Genomic DNA, 15344 nt, shown 5'->3' with positions numbered 1-15344 from the left:
AGAGAAGGACAAAGTGCGGGCAGATACTTTACATCGTAGACATGAAAGAAGAGAAATCACTTCATTTGTTCACAAGCGTCTGTCTCTGGATGTAGGCGCAAAACATACTCCCAAAGAGAGGAAGAAGGGGTGGGGAGGGGAGGGGGAGGGGCAGGATTGGGGACAGGGAGGGTTGGGGAATGGAAAGAGAGCCGCACGAGCTTGGGGTCCCGTGCTCGCCACGCATGTATCCACAAAGGAGTTGTGAATCCCTCGGATTCGCTGGCACCTGCACGATTACAGCAGGAACACTATGTCACACGCTCCCAACACCGTGCACAGGAGCTGCCCATGCTCCTGCTCTCCCCGGAAACCACAGTACGAGCATGAGCACAACAGCGACCACCCATGCATGCGCCGCAACAAGCATCTTCAGTCAGCTCCAAACACTCCTCCGTGCAGCTGGCACAGGTGTTTTACTATTGAAAGTGGGGAACTGTGTTGTAACTCCTTCCACTGCCTCCACCTGTAGCAGTAGACGACAGACTGCTCAGACCCAGAACCAGTGATACGCGAAGTACTCCCCAGCCATGGTACCACCTCATCCCACCCCTGCCCCTTTGACAACGTCCTTGGACATGTCCACCAGAAGTAGAGCTTAAACGGCCAAACTTTTCCAGACACCACACACACTGAACCGTCACTCGGCCAGTCTCTTCTTCCACTTCAACAAGGCAACACCTCCCAGCCACACCATCAGCAGCTTGTGGGCGCAATGCCATGTGGCTCCTCCTCATCTGCCGTACTTCGCCAGCATATGCGTGAACAGAAGGATTCTTAATCCGCATCAGTCTTTTGTCATGGTTCGTTTAACGAGACGAGTGCTACTGCGTTTTCTGAACTGCTTTCCCATGAAGGCTTCCATTGACTGCCAGTGTACAAAGCCTGATGCTGGATACCTGGGTGATCAACTCACAGAATGAAAAGGACGACAAGACAGACTGTATTAATTACAGATCCATCCAATTATTACCAATCACTCACAAAATTCTCTCCAAGGTGTTACCCGACAGACTAGAATCAGACATTGATACAAAGGTAGATGAATACGAAGCAGGCCTCATAAAAGGAAGATCATGCACCAAACAGATCTAGAATCTGAACACTCCTGGAGATCAGGCAAATGAAAAACATTGTAATCAAATTTGTGGACTTAAAGAAGGCTTATGACTGCACAGATGGGGGAGACACTCTTTAACGCACTTGAATGATGTGGAATAGACCAGGGCTTCACAACATACGTGCTTGCGGAGCAAGCTGTGAGCAGCAAGGCGCGAGCACGGAGCAGCGCGAGCACGCTACCCCCACTACCGGACCAGAGCGGAGAGTGGGGAGAGTCACATGGGGCACACAACAGCTGCCGCCAGTCAATGTAAATCCGCGGCCACCTGCAGGGATATCACTCAGGAATTATTACTGCGACAAATGAAACAAATAAAGGAGAATGTACACGTGCCACATAATTTTATTAGCTTAGTGTATGCCTCTACATTCGTTTTAATTTGTGAACTGTTACACAATAAAAGGTGTCACTGAGGTGTGGGGTTCTCGGTTATCTTGTACTTTTTGCCCTTTACAATTGCGTCTATGTTCGGAGTAATTGTTCTTGTGCATTGTAGGCGCAGCGTGCAGTTTAAATTTCGATCAGACAATGCGTTTCTCAGGCGCATCTTGTTACATTTCATTGCAGAGAACAGTTGTTCACAAACATACGTGGAACATTGATATTATTGTAGCCGCCAGTTTGTGCAAACGAGGAAATCTATCCTGAGGGAAGTGTATTAGAATTCCAAAATGTTTTTCTTGTTCTGAAATTTGTCTCTGTATTCTCTGTCACACTGCAGGTCAATAATTTCAAGTTGCAGCTCAGGACGAATCTCTTCAATATTCACTGAATATGGAGAGGAGAACAGATCAAAATCACTGTCTAGAGCTGTCAGATCTTGAAAGCATTGATCAAATTCTTCCTTAAGGGCAACTAAACTATGTGAATAACATTCACAGTCTTTGTGAACATCTTGTGTGGATGATAATTTAGGAAAATGAGCTAGATTTCCTGTTTCCAGCTGACTCACCCAAAGTGTCAATTTCATTTTAAAAGCTCGTATTCGATCTATGAAATGAGTAATTAGCAGATCTTTACCTTGTAGTGAAATGTTCAAAGCATTCAGATGGCTAGTTAAATATGCTAAGAACGCGAGATCACATTTCCATGAAGGCTCTTTCAATTCAGGAACACACATGTTATTTATTTCCATGAACGTATTTATCTCATCTAATAGGCAAAAAAATCGATTTAATAATTCGCCACGACTAAGCCAGTGGACCTCGCTGTAATAAGGCAGGCTACTATACTGGCTTTCTACATCGTCAAGAAAGCTTTTAAATCGCATGTGTTGTAGCCCTTGCTTCCTTATATAATTGGTTGGTTCAAATGGCTCTGAGCACTATTGGACTCAACTTCTGAGGTCATTAGTCCCCTAGAACTTAGAACTAGTTAAACCTAACTAATCTAAGGGCATCACACACATCCATGCCCAAGGCAGGATTCGAACCTGCGACCGTAGCGGTCTCGTGGTTCCAGACTGCAGCGCCTAGAACCGCACAGCCACCTCGGCAGGCTATAATTGGTTGTACGAACAACAACTCTCATCACTTTTTTTCGAGTGATACTCTTTGCACATAAGTTTTCCTGGTGGATCACACAGTGAACGCCCCTTATTTCATTCGGCACGGTCAGTTTTTGCATTTTCTCCTTCAACAGCACAATGAAACCTGATTTTCTTTCCCTGTCATCGCTGGTACACCATCTGTAGACACTGAAACTAAAGAATTTCACGACAATCCTATATTTTCAACACTTTCTTCAACACTACTTAAAAATATCACCTCCGGTTGTAGTGTTCTTCATGGCTACTACATCGAGGAGCTCCTCCCTCAGCTGAAGGTCTCTATTAACACCTCTAATAAATATGGCAAGCTGCGCTGTTCCAGTGATATCAACACTTTCGTCCAGAGCTAGAGAATACGCCATAAAATCTTTACAGATATTTGCAAGCTGGCTCTGGACATCGTCTGCCATGTCCTGTATGCGACGCATAATGGTCATGTTAGATAATGGCACAATCCAAAACTGTTCAATTTGAGATGGACACAAATGTTCCGCTGCAACTACCAAACATTCTTTTATTAAATCGCCATCAGTGAAGGGGCGCAGGGATTTTGCTAAAAGCAAAGCAATTTTGTAACTCACTCTGAGAGCTGCCTCAGTTGATTTTTCTTCGTCGTCCAGATCTTCTTCGGATAGCCTCCTTTTAAGTTTAATATGGCTGGAAACGTTGCAGACTACTGATGCTTTGTGGCACAAATTGCTATGTACCGATGTCACATTGGAGTGCTGCATCATGGCAGGGTGCTTTAAACCGTGTTAAATGGTGAGGGAGCTCTGCACCGTTTTTTAGCGACTGACAGTGGTTCACACCTTCCGTAGTCTTTCGCGTGGTACGACATATAATGTCGCTGCAAATTAGATTTCCTAAAAGAATTCAGCGTTTTGTGACATACTAAACATTTTGCAACACCATCTTTTTCTGTAAACAGATACAATTCCTCCCAATGGGGGTTGAATTGCGAAAGCATTGTTGGGGTTACGCAATGGTGCCTTGAGATGACTCTTAACCAGCGAAGTGACTCTTAGAGCTGATCGTAGTACTTTAAACGTTACACAGTCGGCGCGAATTCAATACGCACGCTGTGGCCCTATTCAAACGTGCGCGCACGTTTCCCTCCCTCCCTACTCCGCGATCTTGCACCTGCTCGCGAGCACGTGCCTGAGCAGACGCGAGTACTCGCGCTCAAAACCGGCCAGTTGTTAAGCCCTGGAATAGACAGAGAAACTAGGGCACTTGTAAAACAGACACTCACAGGCAGCACACCGAAAATCAAATTCATGGGAGGAATCTGAAAATCATTTGAGATGCACACAGGTGTCAGACAAGAAGGTTGGCTCTGACAGCTTTTATTTGACAGTGTCTTTGACAAAACTATTAAACGATGGGAAGAAAGTAAATGTGATTCAGTTAGGAAAAACACGTGCAAACAAAACAATCATAAATTGCCTGGCAATTGCAGTGTCCTGGAAATACTTGGCAACAGTAGAGAAGGAGCACTGGACCACATAAACAAGTCTTTGCTCAAACAAGTCTACAGATGTATTACGAGAAAAACACAATACATGGAAAGAAAGAATACCAAGACAAGTCATGCACTCAAAATATGAAAAGGCTAAAAGAGCCGAAAAATTTATGTATCTAGGGGGACATACAGTAACACAAGGATCAAACATCGAAAGAACATAAAAACTTCAGAAAACTTACAAACTCACACGAATGCATTACAATGAAAGAAACATATTCTGACAGGCCAATCCCAGGCACTAAAATGCAGGTGTACTACCAGAAGCACTGTACAAGTCAGTAACGACCATAAATGGAGCATCAGGAACCGCAGAAACAGACAAAATAGAAAGAAAAATTCTCAGAAAAATTTATGGAGCAATATGCAGAGAAGATGTGAGGATGAAGAGACCAACCAAAGGATTATACAAACACACAGACAACACCAGAAAACATCGACTAACATTATGAACACACAAATATAACTAACAACCACAGATTCAATTAAAAAAAATACAACTGGCTCCAAGAAATAGAAGAAGACCTAAAACAAGCAGGAATCAACAGGGAAATGAAAAAAAGATAAGAGGCAAATTAATAAACAAAATTATGAACACAAAATTTAAAGTAAAAGAAATGAAGAAAATATGGACAGAACAAAGTAAACAGGAACACAGTCAAAGAATTAAGAAATTTTGGAATAAGAAATAGACGGAAACAAGAAAAAAAAATTGAATAATCATGTAACACTGCTGTGAACACTGTCTAATAATAATAATAATAATAATCAGTACCTTTGTCTCAACAGTTACATTCATAATTCTTGGAATACACGTTTCCTCTTCAATATTTCGAGTATATTCAGCTAATGATAGAAGAACATCTAGCTCAGCAAGACATTTCACAGCAGTCATCCACATGTTGGTCCTTCAAACAAAAAAACATGTAAGTCCAGATTAGAATAAAAAATCAATATCTGACACTAAAAACTTACAACAATTAACCACATTTAAATAAACTGTTTAATTAGGCTGATTGATTTCTTATTATGCGGCAAATGTGATTGCTTTGTTGCCATTTGGAGTTTTCAAACAGCTTCATTCACAAACTCTGCGACGCTAGTTTCCCCTACGGACTTTTACTCCTCGTATACTCATACCTCCCAATAGATGCTTCAACACTGACGTTCAACGACACAGTATACAAGCTGGAGTACTCCGAAGCAACATCCTGGGGCCCCTCTTCGTTAATCTACACATGAAAGATATTCCAGGTACACAAAACACAATGGTTGCTGCACGGATGGCACCACCATCCTAGTACAAGAATGGAAACCATCAAACATCTAATTACAATTAGACACAACACTCAGAACAGCTGAGCTTTGGCTGGAATGATGGTGTGTTACGGTAAATGTCGCCAAGACTGAATCCACAACATAAATACCAAAACTGCAGACCAATAACCCTACATGTATGCCCAATACATTTCTCTGAGAGAGTCAGGTGCCTTGGAGTCCGGCTGGACTGGAAACTAATCTGGAGGGACCATATACTATATATTTCCAACCTAACACACTTGAGGCTCAAACAACTTTACCCAATGCTTAACAGGCAAAGTGCACTGAATAGGAGGGCACTGAATCCATTTACGTGACACAGATTGACCTCTGATGACATATGCAGCTCCGGTCTGGAGTTATGCAGCTCGCAATATGCCTGTGCCATCTACTGGTGATACAGAACAAGGTGCTACATATCATAAGCAGTGCTCTGTGATACACTTGCACTGCGGACCTTTCAATGAATACCGCCCTGAGACAAGATACACTACTAGAAACACTTAACCGCCTATGGTAAGCAAAGTACACAAATAACCCAAATATAGAGCAACAGCATTTCAGCAAAGCTGACTGGCACAGCCAGTTGAATGTACACAGCCACACAACAGGCACAGCAAGGATGCCAATTTGCACATTAAACACAAACAAAACCCACCTAACACTACATACCGCACCATTCATTTTACGACCAATCGACCACTCATATGATGACTCTGGCACATTAGAGGTATGCAGACGCCGCACCTCACATCAATACTGACACACACTCTCTGTGACAAATATAAGCTAGGACACTGGTACTGAGCACTACACAATACCCAATAACGAACCACAACCTCACATGATCTGTCACACCATGCAAGAAACCCACTACTGTTCTCGCTACTTATTCCGCCCGTTGCAGAGGTTTTATCCTCGCTGGTGCTTGCAGTTTTCACTTTTCTCCCCCTTCTGCCCTTACACCGATTCCTCTTCAATCGCTTTTCATCCACCCTCCAGTAGCTTGATGGGCTGTGTTAGTGGGTAATTCTACCCAGACACACAGACTTCACAAACTTACATCCTGTGAAAAAAAGTCAATCACAGTAAAAATTAATTCACACTTATGAATCATTGTAGTTATACAACACCTTTACTTACAAATGCAGAGATGGGATTTACTGTGCAATTGCACAGCGTAAGGAGGGGGTGAAAGAGAGAGAGAGAGAGAGAGAGAGAGAGAGAGAGAGAGAGAGAGGGTGAGTGTGTGTGTGTGTGTGTGTGTGTGTGTGTGTGTGTGTGTGTGTGTGAGAAAGAGAGAGAGAGAGAGAGAGAGAGAGAGAGAGAGAGAGAGAGAGAGAGTGTCTTCATTCACAAATGTTCCGTTCATGATTTTGTTAAGTTCCTTTTGAGTAGTTTTTCCCTAGCTCATATCATTTTTACTGAACCACCTCACTGGAATCTCAATGACATTATCATCAATAATATGGAAAGGATAAGATTCCTACTCTCCACATAGAGGTGGTGCCGAGTAAAAAGAGAGAGAGAGAGAGAGAGAGAGAGAGAGAGAGAGAGAGAGAGAGAGAGAGAGTACTAAGAATACTTAAGCTTTTCGACAAAATCTTCCTGCAGAAGTAGAACTCGTACTCACAACAACAAGCACCTCACCGCCGCCACTGGCGCACAGGCACCCATAGACATTATAAGGTGCAGGCTCATAACTGTAAAACAACAACAGAATGGTGCAAGGCAATGTTATTTGTGGATGACGCACATTATACATAGGCATGCCTGTTTGAGGATTAAATATTTCCACTGTCCTTTTATGTTGTGCCTGTCTGCACCTCCAAGCCTCCTCTAATATGGTTAGTAGCAATCTATCCTTCCCGTATTATTGTTACACCATACTGAACTTTTCACTGATTAATGTCACTAGCAACTATCTGTATTCCTGATTCGCCTCTCAAATTACAAACATTTGAGTGTTTAACCTACAAACAACTCATGGGGATCACTACGAGAAACAGGTTGACCTCATTCTACGACAATCTTTTCTTGGGCCGCACTGAAGACGCATTCCTAAGACGCCCTGACTCAATTCACATTTATTGATGGTATCACTGTGGCCTGGATTCATAGTCAAGATGAACAGCATTTTCTTCAACAGCTTGAAACCTTTTCTCTACTCCAATTTTACCTTGACTTTTTCCTATCACACAGCCACCTTTCTTGACATTGACCTCCATCCCACTAATGCTCACAAGCAACCTCAGTCCATACAAAAGCAACCTAAAAATAACAATACCTTCACTTTGACAGCTACCACATCACACAATCCATCCCCTATAGCCCAGGCATCCTTGGAAATCTTACCTGCTTCATCACTTGAATCCTTCACCACCTGCACTGAGACCCTGTTCCGTACTATCCTCTCCCACAAGTACCGCACAGATTTTGTCCGCAAACAAATCTCCCGAGCAATCTCCTGTCACCCTCCAAGAAATACAACTTCCGTTTGGAAAAACACTCAGAAACAAGCACTTTTTACCCAAACATATCCTGGCCTCTAATCCCTCCATGCATTATGTCATTGCGAAACTATGAATTTTGTTAAATTGAGGACTGAAATGAGGTTTTCTCTCTAAAATCCCTTTCACACCACTTACAGTTACTTCTGTCACCTTTCCTCCATGATATTCTTGTCGAACCATTCAACATTATCAAACCATAATCACCATCACAATGTTCCTCACTGTAATTGTTCCTGCTATGAAATCTGCCACACACACCCATTTTCAAACACTTGTTCTAGTCCCACTACTGATCAATTCCACATCATGATAGACACAGCATCATGTGACACCATGTAACGTGTGTTTATTGCACCACTTTCTAGCAGTATGATACATTTCCTTAAATTCAGTGTTACAGAGTTCTTGTCATTATGTAATTAAATAATGTTTACTTTTTGGACTGCAGTTTTCATTTCTCTAAGCCTCTTTAATCCAATTCATCTGTGATGTATCTTAAAAGTGGAAAGAACAAATTATTTACTAACAACTTACTTCGAACTGAATTTCTGGAATATTTTCTTGTTTATTCCATTAATTGCTTCCTTTCTCAGATCCTCTAAGTTTGATGCCTTTGCAAGGAAGCTCTGAAATAATATGAGAGAGGTATCAGCAATGATTATTTTAAGTAATTTATTGAATTCTAAATTATGTTTGCTTATCGTTAAAAATAAAATGAATTTACATGCAAGGAAACAGACAAGACACACTGATTTGAACTACTTTGTGACAGACACATGGCAGTGATGGCCAGTCTTATGTCTGCGGCCATAATAGTTTGCACCCAACTGATTCTTAAACAATGTGCTTCTTCTCTTCCTTTTCCAGAATTACCATAGTCTACCAGCATATTTCCTCTTAGAGTTTCAACTCTTATGCAGTTCGTGTAATTTAGCACCAAAAATATGTATATTAAGTTCCTGTTAATAACACTTATCTGCTTCCTGCCAATTTTGTGCCTAGCGAACCTTCAAAACTGTTGATGTTACTCTGAAATTAGGTGCATTTTCTCTTGATATTAACAGCAGCTGCAGAATGATTCAGAGATTCCAATTCTGTATTCTTTTAGTGGAGACAAATGTCCACTCCAATTTATATTAAACTGATTAACTACTAAAACCAAGGAATAATGATTTATATAAATTTTCAATTATTTACATTCATGCACATAGAAATAAAATAACAGAACACTTGGTTTGTTAAGCTGACAAGGATTAATATTAACCACAAGAGCCATTAATTTTATGGCCACATTATAATAAGAAAATAGTTTTCTTGGAGAAGAATAACTAAATAGTTTTTAGAGAAAGTCTGGATGTGTATTTGAACTCACAACCTTTCTATAACTGATCCAGTGCTTTTCACTTTCATTAATGCACAGACAGTTACATTAATTTTAATTTTGTTTATGTATACTGCAAACAGAATGCAAACTTAAATTCCTGTGTGTCTGATCTGACGAATTGCAGAAGAAACTTGAAAGATATAAATGAATTCAACATAGTGTGTGGACAACTTCAACTGTGGTGCTGGTGTACAGTGATTTACCATGATTATAACACGGCTTTCCTTCTGCCCCTAAAATCAATTACGGTATGAGAGCTGCATTTCATGTGCAGTAACAAATGATTTAAATAAAGTCCGCCGAATACAAAGTGCTGGGCAACCACATTTTTCAATGAATGCTCTCTGAATTAACTGCTGTAAATGTCTTAATTTAAAATTATTATAGTAACTATGAGCACTAAAGGCCAGCTACAATGTGAAGCTATAAGATGTGAATGAATCAAATGTTTTCAACCAAACTGTTTATTTATGATTGCATGATAAGATTGCGAATCTGACATTTTTGTGCACTTAACCAAAGTTCTATCTTTAACAGTAGATAACGTTTTGCCTGGTTTGTAGAAAAATATTTTAACAGTGGCGAATGAAAAAACCATGGCGTGCCTAGTACTTCTCTCCCTTTCCCTCCCTCCCTAGGCAGCCTGTCTCTTCCCGACCTCTGCATCCCGAGCCACTTGGCAAGGCTCTGCTGCTCGTGCCCCCTGAACACACAACACAGAGAGCACACGGAGCCCAAGGAACGGCTGTGATTGGCCGACATCAGGCCTCTACCACTCGACCCACTGAAATGTCAATCACAAAGTAATTTTAATGAGAGTATAATCAAATTACTATATACTTCACAGTCTTATATATGTTATGCAGCCTTAGAATGAATGCATACATACTGAACATTCAACTTCAAAAATACTTTGTACAGCACAGAAATACAATATTCCACTTATGCTTTGAATTAAAATATTAAAAAGCAATATGAGTGATTCTGAAATTTTGGAAGTTATATCATGCATACAGGGACTATAGAGCACCTTTTTGTAAGCAAACCTCACTTCCACCACCACATTCCATCCACTCCTGATATTGCCAGTAAAATGCCTGATGTACATACTTAAAAAGATAAAGCAACACCTCTTTTAGCAAGAGATCAACAGGGATTCATTAGGATTGATGTGAATAAACAAGCCAAGTTTTTGTGAATTGTACCAGTGCACTGTTAACCCAGTGTGTGATAATACTGCATCGTAAGTTTTGCTTAGTGTCATGTCATTTAATCTTAGTTTTTTTCTGTAATAATATTTTCTTTATTAATGTCTTCAGCTTTTTCTCCTCGCCTACTGCTTCAGCCGCCGCCGCCGCCACCGCCGTTTGACAGTAATTTCCCAAATGGTCATAGTATATGAGACTATGTTACATTGCTTCCCCTCTGGCACATATTCCTTGTTTCATACTGCGAATCATGTTCACACTCATTGCACCTGCTCTGTCTATAATCACTAACCCTTATTGATTTATAAAAATGTGGTTAAAAAAAGTGAGAAATGTTTGTAATTGGAACTACAGCATAACCCCACTTTTAGACTCCCGGAATTAAAGTTTTCCCAACGTTTACAACATTTTTTTATCTCTCATGTCAAATTTCCTATGTCCACAATGTTAATTCATACCCGATTTTGCGACAACATAATTATAATTTTCCTGCAATTTACCATTATGAAGAAATGTCCGTGGAGAAAAACTGATGTAAAATGATGCTGGCACGATGTTGGCCGTCATGTAGTATTTACAAACATTATGTGGCTTAAGTTTCTTGACACCAAAGTGCTCTACTTAGCGGATTTAAAATGGTAAATGTGTAAAAGTTGGAACAATTCATGCTGTATCTCCTGCCGCTGCCAAACTCTACTCTGCATGGCGGCTGATAGGAGTAACTAAGTTCTTACGAATAAGGGTATCGTGACTAATCACAACCATTTGCAAGGTGTCTCTACAGCGCATGTGCAGTTTTATGATTGCTGTAATCATCGACACACCTCTGTTGAACTGTGTTTCGTCTTTTGGCCGCTTGTAGTGCTAGTTGACACCTTCATTCAGTTTGCATTGCTCAAATGTTTTTGGTTTAAATACAGTGCAAATTACGTATACTCTCATGCTGAACAAAACATCGAGAAAAGATTCTCGAAATTCACTGTGTTAAGCAGAAAAAAAGTATGTAACTGACGCAGTGATTCATTATTTAAATAATGAATGGCAGCTGCAGGCGTTCCAAAAACATTGATAATTGCGTATGAAATTGAGTGCAATGTTTCTGCTTCCCAATCATCAGTTCCCACTACATCAGTGGTTTTTAGTAGATAATAAACCATTATTAGATAATGAACAAGTCCCTGAAATGAGTATTTTGATGCCTATTACTTGCACGCTGTACTGTATACATGAAGTGCAAAACTGTAAGGGGGTATCCTGTACATAACTTTTACAGCTTAAAACGTTATTTCCTGCATTTTACACAATTTTTTTTGAAGTCCCTTGAAAAGTGTAAAAGTGGGATTTCACTGTATTTTGATTCAATGAGACAAAATGTCAGGAAACACAAGACTATTATTTGACAAATCCAGCTGGAGCCATGGCAACATTGGGAACAGTCTCAGTGAACTGGCTTGGTGCAGTTTTGTCCCAGTTCAACATAGAGGGTACTGTGCCACAGGGTGATTACCACATAATTCAAGCATGGCAAGTGGCTATGGATAGTATTTTTGTCGATAAATACAACAACTTGTTATTAATGTCACTCACTATGCCATTCAGGTTACTAACAGTAGGTACATGAAAAAGACTGAGCATGTCAGAAAAATATAATATGTCTAATTTGATGACGTTTAAATTTGGAGAGGAAGGATCAGTGTTGAGGAGAGAGGGATCTGAGCATGTGCTACAAAGATAATCATTCCCAGTTCTCTCTACACACACACTGTCGATATGCATAAATGCACTAACAGGCAGCAATTTCTACCAACATTACAAAAGGCATAAGTATATTCTAATTCTGTATAAACTTCATAGTTTTGTCATCCAAGAGCACAGCTTCAGGAGCAGCAAACAAACTATTCGCAATGTAATTATATCTAGGGTATTTGGTTTGGAAAGGTGTCAGATCGTATGAATCACAGATAATAGTTGTGAAGAGGAATTCAAATGGGTGGCAGTTTATTTAGATTCTCACACACGACAATATGAATAACTGCTAACAAACTGAGAGCAATCAAGTATTATTGTTGAATAAAAGTGTTTGTTAATATTTTAGAGGTGATACTGCTGCACAGTGAGGAGACAACCAGCTGCCGCTGCAGCCATATATTCTCTTTCACTCTGAACCTCCCCCCCCCCCCCCCCCCCCCCCCCCCCCCCGAGCCTAAACATAAGGAGACTAACTGGTTTGATCATGACCACCTGAAGTGTGATTCAGATAACTTCTGTCTCTTGGCAGTTTTGTACAGAGCAAGTTGAGGGGAACGGTCCTACCAGCATGAACCTCAGGCTGCACGCTGACTTTCACTGCCCAGCCACTAACGAGCTGTCAGTAAAGCAATGTTAAGTAAATAACAAACAACAATACTGAGCAGGAATCAATCTCCACTTTCTTCCACTGGTTTGGTGGAGTTTCTCTAACACAACACAGCGGTATGGCACACTGTCCATTACTACTGTTAAATTTGTGAGAATATTTTTGTAGCAGCAAATTGAAAGCCAATGTCATGAAAACTGCAGCACTTCTTTTCTCACCACAATCGCCTCACTTTCTGGGAAAAGACAACAATAGACAGTACGGAACGAGGCCTCGAGCTGAGCCAGTCCAAAGGACGATTATCCTGTCACCCTTTCCTCTCCTATCGGTGCCTTGTTTCTCCTTAGCTATCTTGGTTATTCTCCGGTACTACTACTTTTATTGTCCAATATTTCGAGGAGAAAATGACCTGCTGATGCCTCATCACTCTTGTCTTCTTTATCTCCTTTCTCCTTCTGATACACCGCACCGCAGAACTGTGAATATTAAGTGCAGCGAAAGTTCAGAGTCACCTCACACAAAACATCTAAAATTGGCTTCCTGCTTTTGCACTCCAGTTGTCTGAATTCCCTTTCTGATTCAGTGGCTTAGAAGCTGGCTAATGTGTTCTCAGATGACCTCTACCCCAGCAAACATCATCTTGAGATGTAGCATACTGCTACTAGAATGACACTAATACGACAACACTAGTTCCCAGGAACATCCTACAACGAACGTAACTCGTCTAGCTTCAAGGGGGAAACCAGATGACGCTATGGTTGGCCCGCTAGATGGTGCTGCCATAGGTCAAACAGATATCAACTGCGTTTTTTTAAATAGAAACATCCATTTTTTATTACACATTCGTGTACTACTTACAGAAATATGAATATTTTAGTTGGACCACTTTTTTCGCTTTGTGATAGATGGCGGTATAATAGTCACAAACATATAAGTACGTGGTATCATGTAACATTCCGCCAATGCGGACGGTATTTGCTTCGTGATACCTTACCCGTTTTAAAATGGACCGTTTACCAATTCTGGAAACAGTCGATATTGTGTTGATGTATGGCTGTTGTTATGGTCTTCAGTCCTGAGCCTGGTTTGATGCAGCTCTCCATGCTAGTCTATCCTGTGCAACCTTCTTCATCTCCTAGTACCTACTGCAACCTACATCCTTCTGAATCTGCTTAGTGTATTCATCTCTTGGTCTCCCTCTACGATTTTTACCCTCCACGCTGCCCTCCAATACTAAATTGGTGATCCCTTGATGCCTCACAATGTGTCCTACCAACAGATCCCTTCTTGTAGTCAAGTTGTGCCGCAAACACCTCTTCTCCCCAATTCTCCTCATTGGTTATGTGATCTACCCATCTAATCTTCAGTATTCTCATGTAGCACCACATTTTGAAAGCTTCTATTCTCTTCTTGTCCAAACTATTTATCGTCCATGTTTCACTTTCATACATGGCTACACTCCACACAAATACTTTCAGAAACGACTTCCTGATGCTTAAATCTATACTCGAAGTTAACAAATTTCTCTTCTTCAGAAACGCTTTCCTTGCCATTGCCAGTCTACATTTTATATCCTCTCTACTTCGACCAGCATCAGTTATTTTGCTCCCCAAATAGCAAAACTCCTTTACTACTTTTATGTGTCTCATTTCCTAATCTAATTCCTCCAGCATCACCCAACTTAATTCGATTACATTCCATTATCCTCGTTTAGCTTTTGTTGATGTTCATCTTATATCCTCCTTTCAAGATAGAGTCCATTCGGTTCAACTGCTCTTCCAAGTCCTTTGCTGTCTCTGACAGAATTACAATGTCATCGGTGAACCTCAAAGTTTTTATTTCTTCTCCAGCGATTTTAATTCCTACTCCAAATTTTCCTTTTGTTTCCTTTACTGCTTGCTCAATATACAGATATAATAACATCGGGGAGAGGCTACAAGCCTGTCTCACTCCCTTCCCAACCACTGCTTCCCTTTCATGCCCCTCGACTCTTATAACTGCCATCTGGTTTCTGTACAAATTGTAAATAGCCTTTCGATCCCTGTATTTTACCCCTGCCACCTTCAGAATTTGAAAGAGAGTATTCCAGTCAACATTGTCAAAAGCTTTCTCTAAGTCCACAAATGCTAGAAACGTAAGTTTGCCCTTCCTTAATCTTGCTTCTAAGATAAGCCATAGGGTCAGTATTGCCTCACGTGTTCCAACATTTCTACAGAATCCTAACTGATCTTCCCCAAGGTCGGCTTCTCCCAGTTTTTCCGTTCGTCTGTAAAGAATTTGCATTAGTATTTTGCAGCTGTGACTTATTAAACTGATAGTTTGGTAATTTT

The 15344-nt window shown here is 40.7% G+C and overlaps 1 protein-coding gene across 2 annotated transcripts in view; it reads right to left on the bottom strand.

Annotated features, from left to right (window-relative positions):
* Nucleotides 1-15344, bottom strand: part of LOC126416189 (DNA mismatch repair protein Msh6) — a 318808-nt gene that overhangs the window by 66773 nt on the left and 236691 nt on the right. For both annotated transcript variants that reach the window (XM_050083772.1, XM_050083773.1), the window contains 2 exons: nucleotides 8601-8692; nucleotides 5009-5141 (listed from right to left, as the gene is read on the bottom strand). In XM_050083772.1, coding sequence (XP_049939729.1) covers nucleotides 5009-5141; nucleotides 8601-8692 — 225 coding nt within the window. The remainder of the gene's footprint in view (nucleotides 1-5008; nucleotides 5142-8600; nucleotides 8693-15344) is intronic.

Source organism: Schistocerca serialis, chromosome 8, assembly GCF_023864345.2.
Source record: "Schistocerca serialis cubense isolate TAMUIC-IGC-003099 chromosome 8, iqSchSeri2.2, whole genome shotgun sequence".
NCBI classification, from domain to species: Eukaryota; Metazoa; Arthropoda; class Insecta; order Orthoptera; family Acrididae; genus Schistocerca; species Schistocerca serialis.
This window is presented reverse-complemented; position numbering and strand designations above follow the sequence as displayed.